The sequence below is a fragment of the Heliangelus exortis genome, chromosome 30 (assembly GCF_036169615.1).
Source record: "Heliangelus exortis chromosome 30, bHelExo1.hap1, whole genome shotgun sequence".
NCBI classification, from domain to species: Eukaryota; Metazoa; Chordata; class Aves; order Apodiformes; family Trochilidae; genus Heliangelus; species Heliangelus exortis.
In genome coordinates, this window is record NC_092451.1 from 2,123,528 (window position 1) to 2,140,114 (window position 16,587).

Consider the following 16,587-nt stretch of genomic DNA (forward strand, 5'->3'; position numbering starts at 1 on the left):
TTCCTTGAGGGTCTTTGGGGGTCCCTGTGGTCCTTAGGGTCCCTGGAGGTCCCTGGAGGGCCCCTGGGGGTCCTTGGGGGTCCCTGGTGGTCCTTGAGGGTCTTTGGGGGTCCCTGGGTGTCCTGGTGGTCCTTGGGGGTCCTTGGGGGTCCCTGGAGGCCCTGGTGGTCCTTGGGGGTCCTTAGGGGTCCTTGGGGGTCCCTGGAGGCCCCTGGTGGTCCTTGGGGGTCCCTGGTGGTCCTTGAGGGTCCTTAGGGGTCCCTGGTGGTCCTTGGGGGTCTTTGGGGGTCCTTGGGGGGTCCCTGGGGGTCCTTGAGGGTCTTTGGGGGTCCCGCAGGGCCCCTGGGGGTCCTTGGGGGTCCTTAGGGGGTTCCTTGGGGTTCCTGGAGGCCCCTGGTGGTCCTTGGGGTCCTTGGGGGTCCCTGGAGGCCCCTGGGGGTCCTTGGGGGTCCCTGGGGGTCCTTGAGGGTCTTTGGGGGTCCCTGGGCGTCCCTGGTGGTCCTTGGGGGTCCTTGGGGGTCCCTGGAGGCCCCTGGGGGTCCTTGGAGGCCCCTGATGGTCCTTGGGGGTCCCTGGGGTCTTGCACCCCTTCCCTGCTTGTTCCCATTTCCTCCCCGGAGGTGGCAGAGCCATTTGGGATGGGGGCTGCCACCCGGGACACACACACACACACATCTGTCCCGCAGGGTTCACACCGGGACCCCCGGGACCCCCGGGTGCACCCACCCCCCCCCGGGGGTCACTGAGGGGCGAGCACCCCCCCCGGGACCGAGAAACAGGAGAGGGGGGGCCCGGGGGAAAGGGAGAGGAGGGGAGGCCCCGCCCATCGCCCCGCCCATCACCCCGCCCCTCCCAGAGGAAACCACGCCCACAATTCTAATTATCCGCGCCTCATTAATTATCCCCGCCCAGCCCCTGCCTCCTCATTAACAAACCCCGCCCCTCATTAATAAAACATTTCTCATTCTGTCCTGCCACGCCCCCTCATTAATTGTCCCCGCCCTCGCCACACCCACTCATTGAATTTCCCGCCCTTCATTAATTAGCCCCGCCCCATCTTCATTTGCCTAGAGACCAAGCCCCTCCCCTTACCATCGCTCCGCCCAAGCCCCCGCCCCACTAATTACGACCCCCCCCGCCTGCTCATTACCAAACCCCGCCTACTACTTACATAACCCCGCCCCCTAATTACGAACCGCGCCTGCTAATTACCAGACTCATTATAAAACCCCGCCCAATCATTACCAAACCCGGCCCTATCATTAATTATTCCCGCCCTCATTAACAAGCCCCGCCCACTCCGCCTCACAAGCCCCGCCCCTTATCCATTAAGCCCCGCCCCCTGCCTATTTCCCGCGCTACCACGCGCCGGAAGCGGTGCGTGGAGGGGCGGAAGCAGCGGGCAGGGCGGCGGCACCAGCGGGGTCCGGGTTCGGGTCCTGGCCCCGGCACCATGTCGGGCAGCTGTTGCCAGGGCCAGACTCCAAGTCGCGATATCCCCGGGCCCGGGAAACGCCTCGCCCTGCCCGACGGGGCTCCGCTGCCTCCGGGGACTACAGCACCACCCCGGGCGGTACCGTGTTCGGGACCACACCGGGAGGTGGGTTGGACCGAACCGGGCTGGGGGGTTCGGGTATGGCCGCTCCTGAAAGGGAGGAGGGGCAGCGATCCCGGTTTTGCGGGGGGAAGCGAGCGGGATGGGGTTCGGACGGGGGTACCGGAGGGTCCCGGTTCCTTCGCCGGGGTGGGGGGGTCTCGGTTCGTTTCCCGAGATGGGGGGGGTTCCCGGTTCGTTTCCCGGGATGGGGAGGTTCCCGGTTCGTTTCCCGGGGTGGGGGGGTTCCCGGTTCGTTCGCCGGGATGGGGGGGGTCCTGGTCGGTTCGCCGAGATGGGTTCCCGGTTCGTTCGCCGGGTTGTGGGGGGCGTCGGGGTCCCGGTTCGTTTCCCGGGGTGGGGGGGTCCCGGTTCGTTTCCTGGGATGGGGGGGTCCCGGTTCTGCCGGTATCGGGCAGGGGTAGGGGGGAAGCCTCGGTTTTCAGGGGAGTCCAGGGGTGGGGGGTTCTTACCGGGACCCAGAGGCGTCTCCCGGTCCGGCTGGGGGGGTTCTGGGGTGTAGGGGGGGCCCCGGCTGCTCCCCGGAGTTTCAGCTCCGTGTTCTGGGGGGGCTTCTCCTTCCCAGGGGTCCCCGCTTTGGAATCCGGCTGGGAACAGCCCCCCCCACCTCTAATTGGGGTCATTTATTAATTAGGATCTCTAATATGGGATGTTTCCTCTGTAAGCGAACGCTGGAACTTTTTATTTTTATTTATTTTATTTTTTATTTATTTTTATTTATTTTATTTTTATTTATTTTATTTTTATTTATTTTTTTATTTTTTTATTATTTATTTTTTATTTATTTTATTTTTATTTATTTTATTTTTATTTATTTTATTTTTATTTATTTTATTTTTATTTATTTTATTTTTATTTATTTTATTTTTATTTATTTTATTTTTATTTATTTTTTTTATTTATTTTTATTTATTTATTTTTTTTATTTATTTTTTATTTATTTTATTTTTATTTATTTTATTTTTATTTATTTTATTTTTATTTATTTTATTTTTATTTATTTTTTATTTTTTATTTTTTATTTTTTATTTTTTATTTTTTATTTTTTATTTTTTATTTTTTATTTTTTATTTTTTATTTTTATTTTTTTATTTATTTTATTTTTATATTTTATTTTTATTTATTTTTATATTTTTATATTTTATTTTTATTTTTATATTTTATTTATTTTATTTACTCTTTTTACTTATTTTATTTTATTTTACTCTCTTTACTCTCTTACTCTCTTTACTCTCTTTACTCTCTTTACTCTCTTTACTCTCTTTACTCTCTTTACTCTCTTTACTCTCTTTACTCTCTTTACTCTCTTTACTCTCTCTACTCATTTTATTTTTAGTTTCATTTTATTTTAAAATTATTTTTATTTTTAAATTATTCTTATTTTCTTTTTAATTTTCATTTTTTTTTTTTTAATCTTTGGCATTTCCCTCATTGTTTTTTTTCCTTGTTCCCAAGCTTCAGCTGGAAAGACCTCTGTGTGTGTGTGGTGGGGGGATGATTCCCTTTTTTTTTTTCCCTTTTTTTTTTCCCCTTTTTTTTTCCCCTTTTTTTTTTCCCCTTGTTTTTTCCCCTTTTTTTTCCCCCCTTTTTTTTCCCCCCTTTTTTTTTCCCCCCTTTTTTTTTCCCCCCTTTTTTTTCCCCCCTTTTTTTTCCCCCCTTTTTTTTTCCCCCCCTTTTTTTTCCCCCCTTTTTTTTTCCCCCCTTTTTTTTTCCCCCCTTTTTTTTTCCCCCCCTTTTTTTTTTCCCCCCTTTTTTTTTCCCCCCCTTTTTTTTTTCCCCCCTTTTTTTTTCCCCCCCTTTTTTTTTCCCCCCCTTTTTTTTTCCCCCCCTTTTTTTTTTTCCCCCCCTTTTTTTTTTCCCCCCCCTTTTTTTTTTTTCCCCCCCTTTTTTTTTCCCCCCCTTTTTTTTTTCCCCCCCTTTTTTTTTTTTCCCCCCCTTTTTTTTTTTCCCCCCCTTTTTTTTTTTCCCCCCCTTTTTTTTTTTCCCCCCCTTTTTTTTTTTCCCCCCCTTTTTTTTTTTTCCCCCCTTTTTTTTTTTTTCCCCCCTTTTTTTTTTTCCCCCCCTTTTTTTTTTTTTCCTCCAGAAATGGATTTACAGCCCTGAGGGTCTCAAACCAGAAGAACAAAACCTGGAGGAGTTGGGGGGGGGGGGGGGGTATTTCCTCCCCCCTTGCCCCGTGGGGTTTTTTGGGATCATTTTTCCTTTCGAGGGTTTTTTCCTGGCACAGCAGCTGCCTTGGGATTATTTTTTTCCAGCCTTCCAAGAATTTTCTGGACACCTCCCCTGGGGCTGGGATGATGAAACTGGACTTGAAGTGCAGCCAGAACAAGGAGCCACACGTCAGGGCTTTGCTTGGGTTTTTATTTTATTTATTTTGCTCCTCTACAGGGGCAAAAAAAAGAGAGGAATAATTTAAAAAAAATTAAGAAAAAAAAAAGGAATCATTTAAAGCTTGGGTTGGGGGGTGTGGGAATGATTTAAGGAAAAAAGGAATTGTTTAAAGGTTGGATGTTGGGGGTGATTTAAGGAAAAAAAAAAAAGGAATAATTAAAAACTTGGGTTTGGGGAGTTTAGGAATGATATTTAGGAATAATTAAAAACTTGGGTTTGGGGGTGTGGGAATAATTTAAGGAAAAAAAGGAATAGTTTAAAGCTTGGATTTGAGGGGTTTAGAAATGATTAAGGAAAAAAAAAGGAATAATTAAAAACTTGGATTTGGGGAGCTTAGGAATGATTTAAGGAAAAAAAGGAATAACTAAAACTTGGGAGCTTAGGAATGATTTAGGAATAATTTAAAGCTTGGGATTTGGGGGTGCAGGAATGATTTAAGGAAAAAAAGGATTAATTAAAACTTGGGTTTGAGGGTGTAGGAATAATTTAAGGAAAAAAAGGAATAGTTTAAAGCTTGGATTTGAGGGGTTTAGAAATGATTTAAGGAAAAAAAAAGGAATAATTAAAAACTTGGGTTTGGGGGGTGTGGGAATGATTTAAGGAATAAAAAGGAATAATTAAAACTTGGGTTTGGGGAGTTTAGGAATGATATTTAGGAATAATTTAAAGCTTGGATTTGGTGGGGTGCAGGAATGATTTAAGGAAAAAAAAACAAATAGATTAAATCTTGGATTTGGGGTTGTGGGAATGATTTAAGGAAAAAAAAAGAATAAAAACTTGGATTTGGGGAGTTTAGGAATGATATTTAGGAATAATAAAAAACTTGGGTTTGGGGGTGTAGGAATAATTTAAGGAAAAAAAAAGGAATAATTAAAACTTGGATTTGGGGTGTGGGAATGATATTTTTGAATAATTAAAAACTTGGGTTTGGGGGTGTAGGAATAGGTTTAAGGAAAAAAATGAATAGTTTAAAGCTTGGATTTGAGGGGTATAGAAATGATTTAAGGAAAAAAAAGGAATAATTAAAACTTGGGTTTGGGGGGTGTGGGAATGATTTGAGGGGGAAAAAAAGGAATAGTTAAAAACTTGGATTTGGGGAGTTTAGGAATGATTTTTAGGAATAATAAATCTTGGATTTGAGGGGTATAGAAATGATTTAAGGAAAAAAAGGAATAGTTTAAAGCTTGGGGGTGTAGGAATGATTTAGGAATAATTTAAAACTTGGATTTGGAGGGTGTAGGAATAATTTAAGAAAAAAGGAATAATTAAAAACTTGGATTTGGGGAGTTTAGGAATGATTTAGGAATAACTTAAAGCTTGGATTTGGGGGGTGCAGGAATGATTTAAGGAAAAAAAGGATAGTTTAGGGCTTGGGGGTGTAGGAATGATTTAATGAAAAAAAAGGAATAATTAAAAACTTGGATTTGGGAGTTTAGGAATGATATTTAGGAATAATTAAAAACTTGGTTTGGGGGGTGTAGGAATAATTTAAGGAAAAAAAAAAGGAATAAAACTTGGATTTGGGGGGTGTAGAAATGTTTTAAGGAAAAAAAAAAGGAATTGTTTAAAGCTTGGATTTGAGGGTTTAGAAATGATTTAAGGAAAAAAAAAAGGAATAAAAACTTGGGTTTGGGGGTATAAGAATGATTAAGAAAAAAAAGGAATAATTAAAACTTGGATTTGGGGAGTTTAGGAATGATATTTAGGAATAATAAGAAACTTGGATTTGGGGGCGTGGGAATGATTTAGGAATAATTTAAAACTTGGGTTTGGGAGTTTAGGAATAATTTGAGGAAAAAAAAGGAACAGTGTAAAGCTGGGGGGTGTAGGAAAAAAAAAGGAATAATTAGAAACTTGGGTTTAGGGGGTGTAGAAATGTTTTAAGGAAAAAAAAGGAATTGTTTAAGGTTGGATTTGGGGTTTGGCACCGGGCCAGGACTCAGCCTGGAGGAGCCCCCGGGGTGACCTTGGCCCAGCCCCTCCTGGCACCTGGGCACCCCCACACCTGCACCAGGGCTGGGGTGCACCTCGGGTTCACCAGGGGGTGCACCAGTGCCTTGGGGTGCAGTGGAGCCACGAGGTTCCCCTTGGGGTTCACCAGGGCCGTGGGGTGCACTGTGGGGTTCGGCAGTGCCATGAGGTTCACCAGTGCCTTGGGGTTCAGCAGGGCCATGGGGTTCACCTTGGGGTTCACCAGGGCCGTGGGGTGCACTATGGGTTTCACCAGTGCCATGAGGTTCACCAGTGCCTTGGGGTTCAGCAGGGCCATGGGGTTCACCTTGGGGTGCACCAGGGCTATGGGGTGCACTATGGGGCTCAGCAGGGACATGGGGTGCACCAGGGACATGAGGTTCACCATGGAGTGCACCTTGGGGTTCACCAGGGCCATGGGGTTCACTATGGGGGTGCACCAGGGGGGGCTCTCTGCTCCTCTCCAGAGAGGAGAAGAACCTGGGAAAAAGTTGGGAAAACCCTGGGAAGGACCCATTTATGTCCTGGCTTTTTATTTTTCCTTTCTTTTTATTTTTCCTTTCTTTTTATTTTTCCTTTCTTTTTATTTTTCCTTTCTTTTTATTTTTCCTTTCTTTTTATTTTTCCTTTCTTTTTATTTTTCCTTTCTTTTTATTTTTTCTTTCTTTTTATTTTTCCTTTCTTTTTATTTTTCCCTCTCTTTTCATTTTTCCTCCTTTTCATTTTTCCTCCCTTTTCATTTTTCCTCCTTTTCATTTTTCCTCCCTTTTCATTTTTCCTCCCTTTTCATTTTTCCTTCCTCCCTTTTCATTTTTCCTTCCTCCCTTTTCATTTTTCCTTCCTCCCTTTTCATTTTTCCTTCCTCCCTTTTCATTTTTCCTTCCTCCCTTTTCATTTTTCCTTCCTCCCTTTTCATTTTTCCTTCCTCCCTTTTCATTTTTCCTTCCTCCCTTTTCATTTTTCCTTCCTCCCTTTTCATTTTTCCTTCCTCCCTTTTCATTTTTCCTTCCTCCCTTTTCATTTTTCCTTCCTCCCTTTTCATTTTTCCTTCCTCCCTTTTCATTTTTCCTTCCTCCCTTTTCATTTTTCCTTCCTCCCTTTTCATTTTTCCTTCCTCCCTTTTCATTTTTCCTTCCTCCCTTTTCATTTTTCCTTCCTCCCTTTTCATTTTTCCTTCCTCCCTTTTCATTTTTCCTTCCTCCCTTTTCATTTTTCCTTCCTCCCTTTTCATTTTTCCTTCCTCCCTTTTCATTTTTCCTTCCTCCCTTTTCATTTTTCCTTCCTCCCTTTTCATTTTTCCTTCCTCCCTTTTCATTTTTCCTTCCTCCCTTTTCATTTTTCTTCCTCCCTTTTCATTTTTCCTTCCTCCCTTTTCATTTTTCCTTCCTCCCTTTTCATTTTTCCTTCCTTCCTTTTCATTTCTCCGACTGCCAGAGGCTCCTGATCCTTGGGCCAGGAGCTGGAATTCTGGGAAGCCCCATCCTCCCCTCGGAGCCTTCCAAGGAATTTTAAGCCATCCCTGGAAATCCAGGGCGCAGCTCTCAGGTTTCCCTTTGGATCCCGGGAAAGGAACTCCTGAGGATTCATGGAAATGTCACCTCCTGGCTTTATAAACCAAACCCTCTTGTCCCAGGAGAGGGATTCCCGGGATCTTGGGATTCCCTGGAGCCAGAGATATTGAAATTCCCAGGAGTTTCTTCCCTGTGTCCTTTTCTTTAACACTTTCCAGGGAATTTCTGAGGAGGAGCCGAGCAGTCAGAGGCCGAGCCTGGAGAGGTTTTTCCTGCTATTTCCTGGGATCCCCTGAGGGATTCCTTTCCTTCCGGGGTTTTTCCAACCCAATCCCTTTTCCCAAGGAGCAGTTCAGTGGCATTCCTAGAAATCCTGGGGGTGTCTGGGCCAAGGGAGCAGCTGGGCTCTGGTTAACCAGGAATTCCTGGTGTTCCCTCTCCAGGAATTCCTGCTGGGAGAGGTTGGATAACGGGAGGAGGAGGAGGAAGGAGGAGGAGTGCACTGGGTCTGCCTCAGCCCTCAGCCCCCAGCAGAGTGGGGAAGGAGCCTTCAAATGCAGAAATTAATTCCATTTTCTGCTTTTTCTGAGTGCTGGGGGAGGGCTCTGGGTCCTGGAGCCCCCAGGGCCTTCCTCATGCTTCAAGAGCTTCTTTTTTCTTTTTGTTTTCTTTATTTTTCCTCCTTTTTATTTATTTTTCCTCCTTTTTATTTATTTTTCCTCCTTTTTATTTATTTTTCCTCCTTTTTATTTATTTTTCCTCCTTTTTATTTATTTTTCCTCCTTTTTATTTATTTTTCCTCCTTTTTATTTATTTTTCCTCCTTTTTATTTTTCTCCTTTTTATTTATTTATTTTTCCTCCTTTTTATTTATTTATTTTTCCTTTCTTTCCTTTTTCTGTCCCCTTTCCTTTTTCTGTCCCCTTTCCTTTTTCTGTCCCCTTTCCTTTTTCTGTCCCCTTTCTTTCTTTTTTCTGTCCCCTTTCTTCTTTTTTCTGTCCCCTTTCTTTCTTTTTTCTGTCCCCTTTCTTCTTTTTTCTGTCCCCTTTCTTTCTTTTTTCTGTCCCCTTTCTTTCTTTTTTCTGTCCCCTTTCTTTCTTTTTTCTGTCCCCTTTCTTTCTTTTTTCTGTCCCCTTTCTTTCTTTTTTCTGTCCCCTTTCTTTCTTTTTTCTGTCCCCTTTCTTTCTTTTTTCTGTCCCCTTCCTTTCTTTTTTCTGTCCCCTTCCTTTCTTTTTTCTGTCCCCTTCCTTCCTTTTCCCTTCCCCCTTCCTTCTTCCTTCTTTTTTTTTTTTTCCTTCAAATCTGGGATTCTGGGAACAACCAGACGAGTGCCAAGAGCAGCCGATAGCAACTCCTGCTCATAACACCTGATGTTTAACAACAACAGCTGAGGTGGGAGAGGATTTTCCAGCTCTGGAGGTCACCCAGCTGGACTCCTCCAACCTGATCCTGGTGTCCTTCCCTCCCCCCAGGTACCAGGATCATTTATGACCGGAAATTTTTGATGGATTGTCGGAATTCTCCCGGTGCCAAAACTCCTCCCTCAGACCTCCCGGACATTCCAGGGGTCACCAGCCCCGTGGTGGAGGAGTTGAAGGTTGAGAACAACCACATCCAGAGCTGTGATGAGAAAGCAAACACAGGTGAGAGGAAAAAAACCCAAAAAAACTTAAAAAAAAATAAAAATAAAAATAAAAAATCGACACCCGTCGCACCGCTGGGCTCTGGAGCAAATCCAGAGGGTGTTTAATCTGGGAAAGACCTTCAGGATCATATCCCTGAGGACCAGATCCTCTTAAATAGCTCCAGATTTGGGGATTCCACCACAATTCAAACAATTCCCATGTTTGAAAACCCAGCTTTGAGTCTCCTGCTAGGGAGATTCATGCAATAAATGTGGCTTCTGAGCTTCATTCCAGCAAGAAACCCCCAACCTGGGCCTGGGCACCCCCCAAATAAATTCAGAGAATGGTTTTGAGGTGGAAGGGACCTAAAAACCCCTCCAGTTCCAACATTCCTGCAGGGACAGGACCATTCCCACCATCCCAGGCTGCTCCCAGCCCCATCCCCCCTGCCCTGGGAAGGTTGAGGGGCTTCTCAGAAGGAATTCTGTCTGGATTTAAGAGGGGAATTTTAATCTGGAAGCCTGGATAGAATCCTGGAATGGGCTGGGTTGGAAGGGACCTCAAGAGCTCATCAAGTCCAACCCTTGCTCCACTCCCCCCGTGGTTCCCAGCCCATGGCACTGAGTGCCACATCCAGGCTCTTTGGAAATATCTCCAGGGATGGAGAATCCACCCCTTCCCTGGGCAGCCCATTCCAATGGCTGAGCACCCTCTCCAGAAAGAAATTCTTTCTAATGTCCAACCTAAACCTCCCCTGGCACAACTTGAGACCTCTTGTGCCCTCTTGTCTTGCTGAGAGTTGCCTGGGAAAAGAGCCCAACCCCCCCCTGGCTCCAACCTCCTTTCAGGGAGTTGCAGAGAGTGATGAGGTCTCCCCTGAGCCTCCTCTTCTCCAGCCTCAACACCCCCAGCTCCCTCAGCCCTTTTAGTGACAAAATATTCAGTTTAAACCTCCTTGCATCCCTTTCTCTGGGCATTAGGTGCCCGTGGTCTCCAGGATTGTGGTGGTGGTTTGATTTTGTGGGGTTTTTTTTGTTTATTTTTTTTTAATTTTTATTAAATTCCAATGTTTGAAAACCCTTTTAGTGACAAAATATTCAGCTGAAAGCTCCTTGCATCCCTTTCTCCTGGCATTAGGTATCCATGGTCTCCAGGATTGTGGTGGTTTCCTTTTTTTCTTGAAATTTTTATTAAATTCCAATGTTTGAAAACCCTTTTAGTGACAAAATATTCAGTTTAAACCTCCTTGCATCCCTTTCTCCTGTGCCCGTGGTCCCCAGGATTGTGGTGGTTGCCTTTTTTTTTTTAATTTTTATTAAATTCCAATGTTTGAAAACCCTTTTAGTGACAAAATATTCAGTTTAAACTTCTTTGCATCCTTTTCTCCTGGCATTAGGTGCCCATGATCCCCAGGATTGTGGTGGTTTCCTTTTTTTTTAAAATTTTTATTAAATTCCAATGTTTGAAAACCCTTTCAGTGACAAATATTCAGTTTAAACCTCCTTGCATCCCTTTCTCTGGGCATTAGGTGCCCGTGGTCCCCAGGATTGTGGTGGTTTGCTTTTTTTTTTTTTCTTTAATTTTTATTAAATATAATTGGTTGTAATCACTTAATTCTCATCAATTTGGGGAAACTGCTGCTGGATTAATTGCCCCATTAATTGAGTTGGGTGCAGCTGCTGCTGTCTTGCTCTGCCCAGGACTGTTCTGCAGCTGCTTTGCATTTTAAAAAAATATAAAAATAAAAACTATCAGCTTACCATTCAGAGCAGGACTTGCTCAGGGGGTTCTAATTTCCTTTTGATTTTTTCCTTGACACTGAGGCCTCTCTGCTGGCCACAGCCCAATAATTTCTGGGGCTGGGATGTGACACCTGCTCTGTGTTTGTCACCTACCCCCTGCCCAGTGGTGTCCTCAGGGGGTTCAGCTGAGGCTTCCAAGAGCAAGGCAGAGGCTAAAGAGGTTTTTAATCAGTTTTTCCCCCATTTTCCTTGTCTGAGGTGCTTTTCTCCAGTTCTTTCTTTAATAGCTTAGGGCTAAGATTGTTTATTTCGTGGATTATTTGGTTTTAACTGTGAAACTTTGAGGACTTGTGTTGATTTCTTTTTTCCTTCTTTTTTCCTTCTTTTTTCCTTCTTTTTTCCTTCTTTTTTCCTTCTTTTTTCCTTCTTTTTTCCTTCTTTTTTCCTTCTTTTTTCCTTCTTTTTTCCTTCTTTTTTCCTTCTTTTTTCCTTCCTTCTTCCTTCCTTCTTCCTTCCTTCTTCCTTCCTTCTTCCTTCCTTCTTCCTTCCTTCTTCCTTCCTTCTTCCTTCTTCCTTCTTCCTTCCTTCTTCCTTCCTTCTTCCTTCCTTCTTCCTTCCTTCTTCCTTCCTTCTTCCTTCCTTCTTCCTTCCTTCTTCCTTCCTTCTTCCTTCCTTCTTCCTTCCTTCTTCCTTCCTTCTTCCTTCTTCCTTCTTCCTTCTTCCTTCTTCCTTCTTCCTTCTTCCTTCTTCCTTCTTCCTTCTTCCTTCTTCCTTCCTCCTTCTTCCTTCCTCCTTCTTCCTTCTTCCTTCTTCCTTCCTCCTTCCTCCTTCCTCCTTCCTCCTTCCTCCTTCCTCCTTCCTCCTTCCTCCTTCCTCCTTCCTCCTTCCTCCTTCCTCCTTCCTCCTTCCTCCTTCCTCCTTCCTCCTTCCTCCTTCCTCCTTCCTCCTTCCTCCTTCCTCCTTCCTCCTTCCTTCTTTTTTTTTTCCTTCCTTCTTTTTTTTTTCCTTCCTTCTTTTTTTTTCCTTCCTTCTTTTTTTTTCCTTCCTTCTTTTTTTTTTCCTTCCTTCTTTTTTTTTTCCTTCCTTCTTTTTTTTTTCCTTCCTTCTTTTTTTTTTCCTTCCTTCTTTTTTTTTTCCTTCCTTCTTTTTTTTTTCCTTCCTTCTTTTTTTTTTCCTTCCTTCTTTTTTTTTTCCTTCCTTCTTTTTTTTTTCCTTCCTTCTTTTTTTTTTCCTTCCTTCTTTTTTTTTTCCTTCCTTCTTTTTTTTTTCCTTCCTTCTTTTTTTTTTCCTTCCTTCTTTTTTTTTTCCTTCCTTCTTTTTTTTTTCCTTCCTTCTTTTTTTTTTCCTTCCTTCTTTTTTTTTTCCTTCCTTCTTTTTTTTTTCCTTCCTTCTTTTTTTTTTCCTTCCTTCTTTTTTTTTTCCTTCCTTCTTTTTTTTTTCCTTCCTTCTTTTTTTTTTCCTTCCTTCTTTTTTTTTTCCTTCCTTCTTTTTTTTTTCCTTCCTTCTTTTTTTTTTCCTTTGTCTCACCTTCCAGCTGAGGAAGAGCAGTTTGACATGGACATCTAAAGCCTTGGGAATGCTGCTCCAGTGAAAAACCAGGACCTTATCCTGAGGATTCCCACCAGCCAGGCTTCAAAGCAGCCCAAGCCTCGAGTGCCTTCCTGCTTCCTGGGAAAAGCTGTGGGGTTTTTTTTTTTCCCTCTGGGAACAGTGTCCTTCTCACCAGGACAGAGCCTCTCCTGTGGCTGCAGCCCCTGCTGATGATGGGAGGAGACACTCTCAATGATTTGGGGTTTTTTTTGGGGGGTTTGGTTTCAGTTCTGTGCTTTCGTTCATCATTTTAATACTGTAAAAAAAAAAATTTAAAATAAACCAGAAATGCAATATAAGGGAGAAATAAAAATCATCTTTGAGTCTCCTGCTAGGGAGATTCATGCAATAAATGTGGATTCTGAGCTTCATTCCAGCAAGAAACCCCCAACCTGGGCCTGGGCACCCCCCAGATAAATTCAGAGAATGGTTTTGAGGTGGAAGGGACCTAAAAACCCCTCCAGTTCCAACATTCCTGCAGGGACAGGACCATTCCCACCATCCCAGGCTGCTCCCAGCCCCATCCCCCCTGCCCTGGGAAGGTTGAGGGGCTTCTCAGTCTGGATTTAAGAGGGGAATTTTAATCTGGAAGCCTTGATAGGATCCTGGAATGGGCTGGGTTGGAAGGGACCTCAGAGCTCATCAAGTCCAACCCTTGCTCCACTCCCCCCGTGGTTCCCAGCCCATGGCACTGAGTGCCACATCCAGGCTCTTTTGAAATATCTCCAGGGATGGAGAATCCACCCCTTCCCTGGGCAGCCCATTCCAATGGCTGAGCACCCTCTCTGTAAAGAATTTCTTCCTAATATCCAACCTAAACCTCCCCTGGCAGAGCTAAAGCTCTGCCAGGGGAGGTTTAGGTTGGATATTAGGAAAAAATTCTTAAGATCATGGCTTCTTGTCTTGCTGAGAGTTGCCTGGGAGCAGAGCCCGACCTCTCCCTGGCTCCAACCTCCTTTCAGGGAGTTGGAGAGAGTGATGAGGTCTCCCCTGAGCCTCCTCTTCTCCAGCCTCAACACCCCCAGCTCCCTCAGCCCTTCCTCACAGGAATTCTGCTGGATCCCTTCCCAGGGATCCTCCTTGCTCTTCTCTGGACCTGCTCCAGCACCTCAAGCTCCTTCCTGAGCTGAGGGGCCCAGAACTGGACACAGGACTCAAGCTGTGGCCTCCCCAGGGCTGAGCACAGGGGCAGAATCCCTTCCCTGGACCTGCTGGCCACGCTGTTCCTGAGCCAGCCCAGGATGCCATTGGCCTTCTTGGCCACCTGGGCACACTGCTGCCTCCTCTTCAGCTTCCTGGCAATATTTTTTTTTTTTTTTTTTTTCTGTGGGGGACAGATGAAGGCATCAACCTGCCCTCCCCAGAGCAATTATTTCCATTTTTGCTCTGCTGGAGTAGATGAGGGCTTGGGGGGTCCCTTCCCACCCAAAATTCCCTGATTTTGGGACTCCGGGAAGGGGCAGGATGCAGATTAGGAGGTGACCTGGGCTGGAGGTGACCTTCCTAAGAGACAATGAGTGTCTGCCCTCATCAAGCGGGCTGGAGAGCCTCTTAAACACCTGCTAATTAAGCTCAATTGCGACACGATGAGCGCCGAGGCTTCGCTAATGAGTAACACAACAAAGCAAGGGCTGGGTTTTTTTTTGTTTTTTTTTTTTTTTTTTTTTAAAGATAAGATCTGAAGTGTTTCTCTGAAACCTTAATGGGAACACATCCAAGTCGATGGCCTTGGGGCGGTGTCACTTGGCCAACCTTGCAGCTGCCGGAGAGGGGGTTCTGTCGCGATACGTGTCGGGAGAGGAGGTGCTGGAACACTGCCTCCCGGCCTCCTGTTTTCCGATCCAAACGGTTCTGCTGGGTGGTTCCGTCGTGCCAAGCAGTGTTTTGTGTCCCTGTGTCCTCAGAGCCCCCCCCAGCTTGGGTTTTTCAAGGGGAGCTCAGCAGCAGGTTTGGGTTTAAGAGGATTTGATGTGAATTTGTCCCAAACTGGTGACTAAAAAACCCTCCCCTGGGGAGGTCTCTGCACCTCAGGCTCTGGGCTCGATTTTCCTGCTCTGCCCCAACCACCACGGGGGCTGAAATGTGGGGGGAAGGCTCTGGGTAGGCAGCAGAGGGTAAAAAACCTCGTCCTAAAACCTCCTCCGAAGCTTTAACACCCCGGGGGGGAGAGGTTTGGGTGGGGGGCGAGGTGCTGACCCATCCTGAGCCCCTCATCCCCCTCCTGCGGGGTCACCCCGATGGTTTCAGCCTCTCTGGGTTTTCCTTTTCCGTTTTCCTTTCCTATTTCTTTTTCTTTTTCTCTTTCCTTTTCTTTCCTTTTCTTTTCTTTTCTTTTCTTTTCTTTTCTTTTCTTTTCTTTTCTTTTCTTTTCTTTTCTTTTCTTTTCTTTTCTTTTCTTTTCTTTTCTTTTCTTTTCTTTTCTTTTCTTTTCTTTTCTTTTCTTTTTTCTTCTTTTCCCTTTCCTTCCCTTCCCTTCCCTTTTCCCCTTCCCTTTTTCCCTTCCCTTTTTCCCTTCCCTTTTCCCCTTCCCTTTTTCCCTTCCTTTTCCCCTTCCCTTCCCTTTCCCTTTTTCCCTTCCCTTTTCCCCTTCCCTTTTTCCCTTCCATTTTTCCCTTCCCTTTTTCCCTTCCCTTTTCCCCTTCCCTTCCCCTTTTTCCCTTCCCCTCCCTTCCCTTCCCTTTTTTTATTTCCTTTTCTTTTATTTCCTTTTTAAATTTTATTTTCTTCTTCTTTTTCAGTGAGTTTCTGACCCACAGGAGCCTCGTGGTGCTGAGAGGAGGAGGAGGAGAGGGGGGGAGGTTTCTGTCGGTACAAAGCAACCACCTGGTTCTTTCGGGAGTGTCAGCTTTTCCAAGCTCTGCTTTTAAAATTCCCCTCCCCTCCCACCCTCCCTGCTCAGAAGGTCCCAAGTGTTTAGGTGTGAACTATTTTGTCCGTCACAGCTTTGCATGGGGATCTCTGGGTTTATGCAGATTTTTGGGGGGAGCATCAAAGCTCCAGGTGCCTTCCACAGCGATTCCGAGCCGATAATCCCGAGGGAATGAGGGAACGAGGGAGGGAGAGCACCCTGTGAAGCACCCAGCCAGGTGGCAGGGGGGGTCCAGGAGGCTCAGGATTCCCGATGTGGGGCCCCAAGGCCATGGACAGGCGAGCTGACACTTCTGGGTATCTGCTCCAATTTATCCCAAGCTTTTTCCTGGGATTCCTGCACTCCGGAGCGGTCTCAGCCTCCCCTGCTCGCTGCTTCCCATCCACCTCCCACCCTGCACCCCAGTTTTGGGTCCTTCTCCCTCATCCTCCGGGCTTGCCCAAGCTTTTCTCTTCTCAGCAGGATTTGTTCCTCGCCTCCCCCTTGGCCTCAGAGCTGCCGGGAGCTGCCTGGAGGTGTGGAGGGGGGGCGAGGGGGGGTTTCCCACAGCTGGGATGCTCCGGGGAGGTCTGAGGGACAAGTGTTGCTTTTGCTCTTTGCATTTTTTATCCCTGCCCCTTTTCCTCCTGCTCCGGGGGACACCAAACCCGACCCGACCCGATCCTGCTGGTGCTGCTGCCCCACGTTTGTGCGATTCCCCCTTTGATCAACATTTCGGGCTTGTTTATTCCCATTTTTATATCCCGGGAGCCGAAAGGTGCCCAATGGTCCCTCCCTGCCCCTGCTCTGGCCCTGGACACAGGTTGGTGGCTGCGCTGGTGGCTGCCACCACCCCATCCTCCCGCTGGGTTTTGGGGGGCTGGGAGGATCGGACCCCTTGGGGTGGGGGGCAGGCAAGGGGCACAGCTCCTCATCCTCATCCCAGCCTTCCCCACGCTCATAAAAAACCCCAAAAAGCCAATAAAACACCCCCTGGGAGCCATAAAACCTTCCCTGCGTGGGGAAGGCTCCATCCTTCCCACCCCAACATGCACGGGTGTTAAAACCTTTTAAAGCAGGGACCCCCCAACCCCTTTTGGGGGGGCAGTGAGGTGCCCCAGGACTCCAGGTTGGGACTTCAGCTCTAAGAAACCGTAGCAAAAAAAAAACCCCAATCCCTTCTGGCTCCTGAGAGGCAAGAGTGGGGCTGGGCTGTGCCAAACCTTCTGTGTCCCCTTCCTGCTGTCACAGCACCCCGAAGTGTCCCTGTCCTGGGGTGCCGAGGGGTTCTGGTG

General features: G+C 46.0%; 1 protein-coding gene across 1 annotated transcript in view; it reads left to right on the forward strand.

The window, feature by feature from the left end:
* Positions 1-12,531, forward strand: part of EIF4EBP1 (eukaryotic translation initiation factor 4E binding protein 1) — a 13,373-nt gene extending 842 nt beyond the window's left edge. Inside the window, exons 2-3 of the mRNA XM_071729049.1 lie at positions 8,960-9,130; positions 12,389-12,531. Coding sequence (XP_071585150.1) covers positions 8,960-9,130; positions 12,389-12,420 — 203 coding nt within the window. The 3' untranslated portion in view covers positions 12,421-12,531. The remainder of the gene's footprint in view (positions 1-8,959; positions 9,131-12,388) is intronic.
* The last annotated feature ends 4,056 nt before the right edge of the window (positions 12,532-16,587 follow it).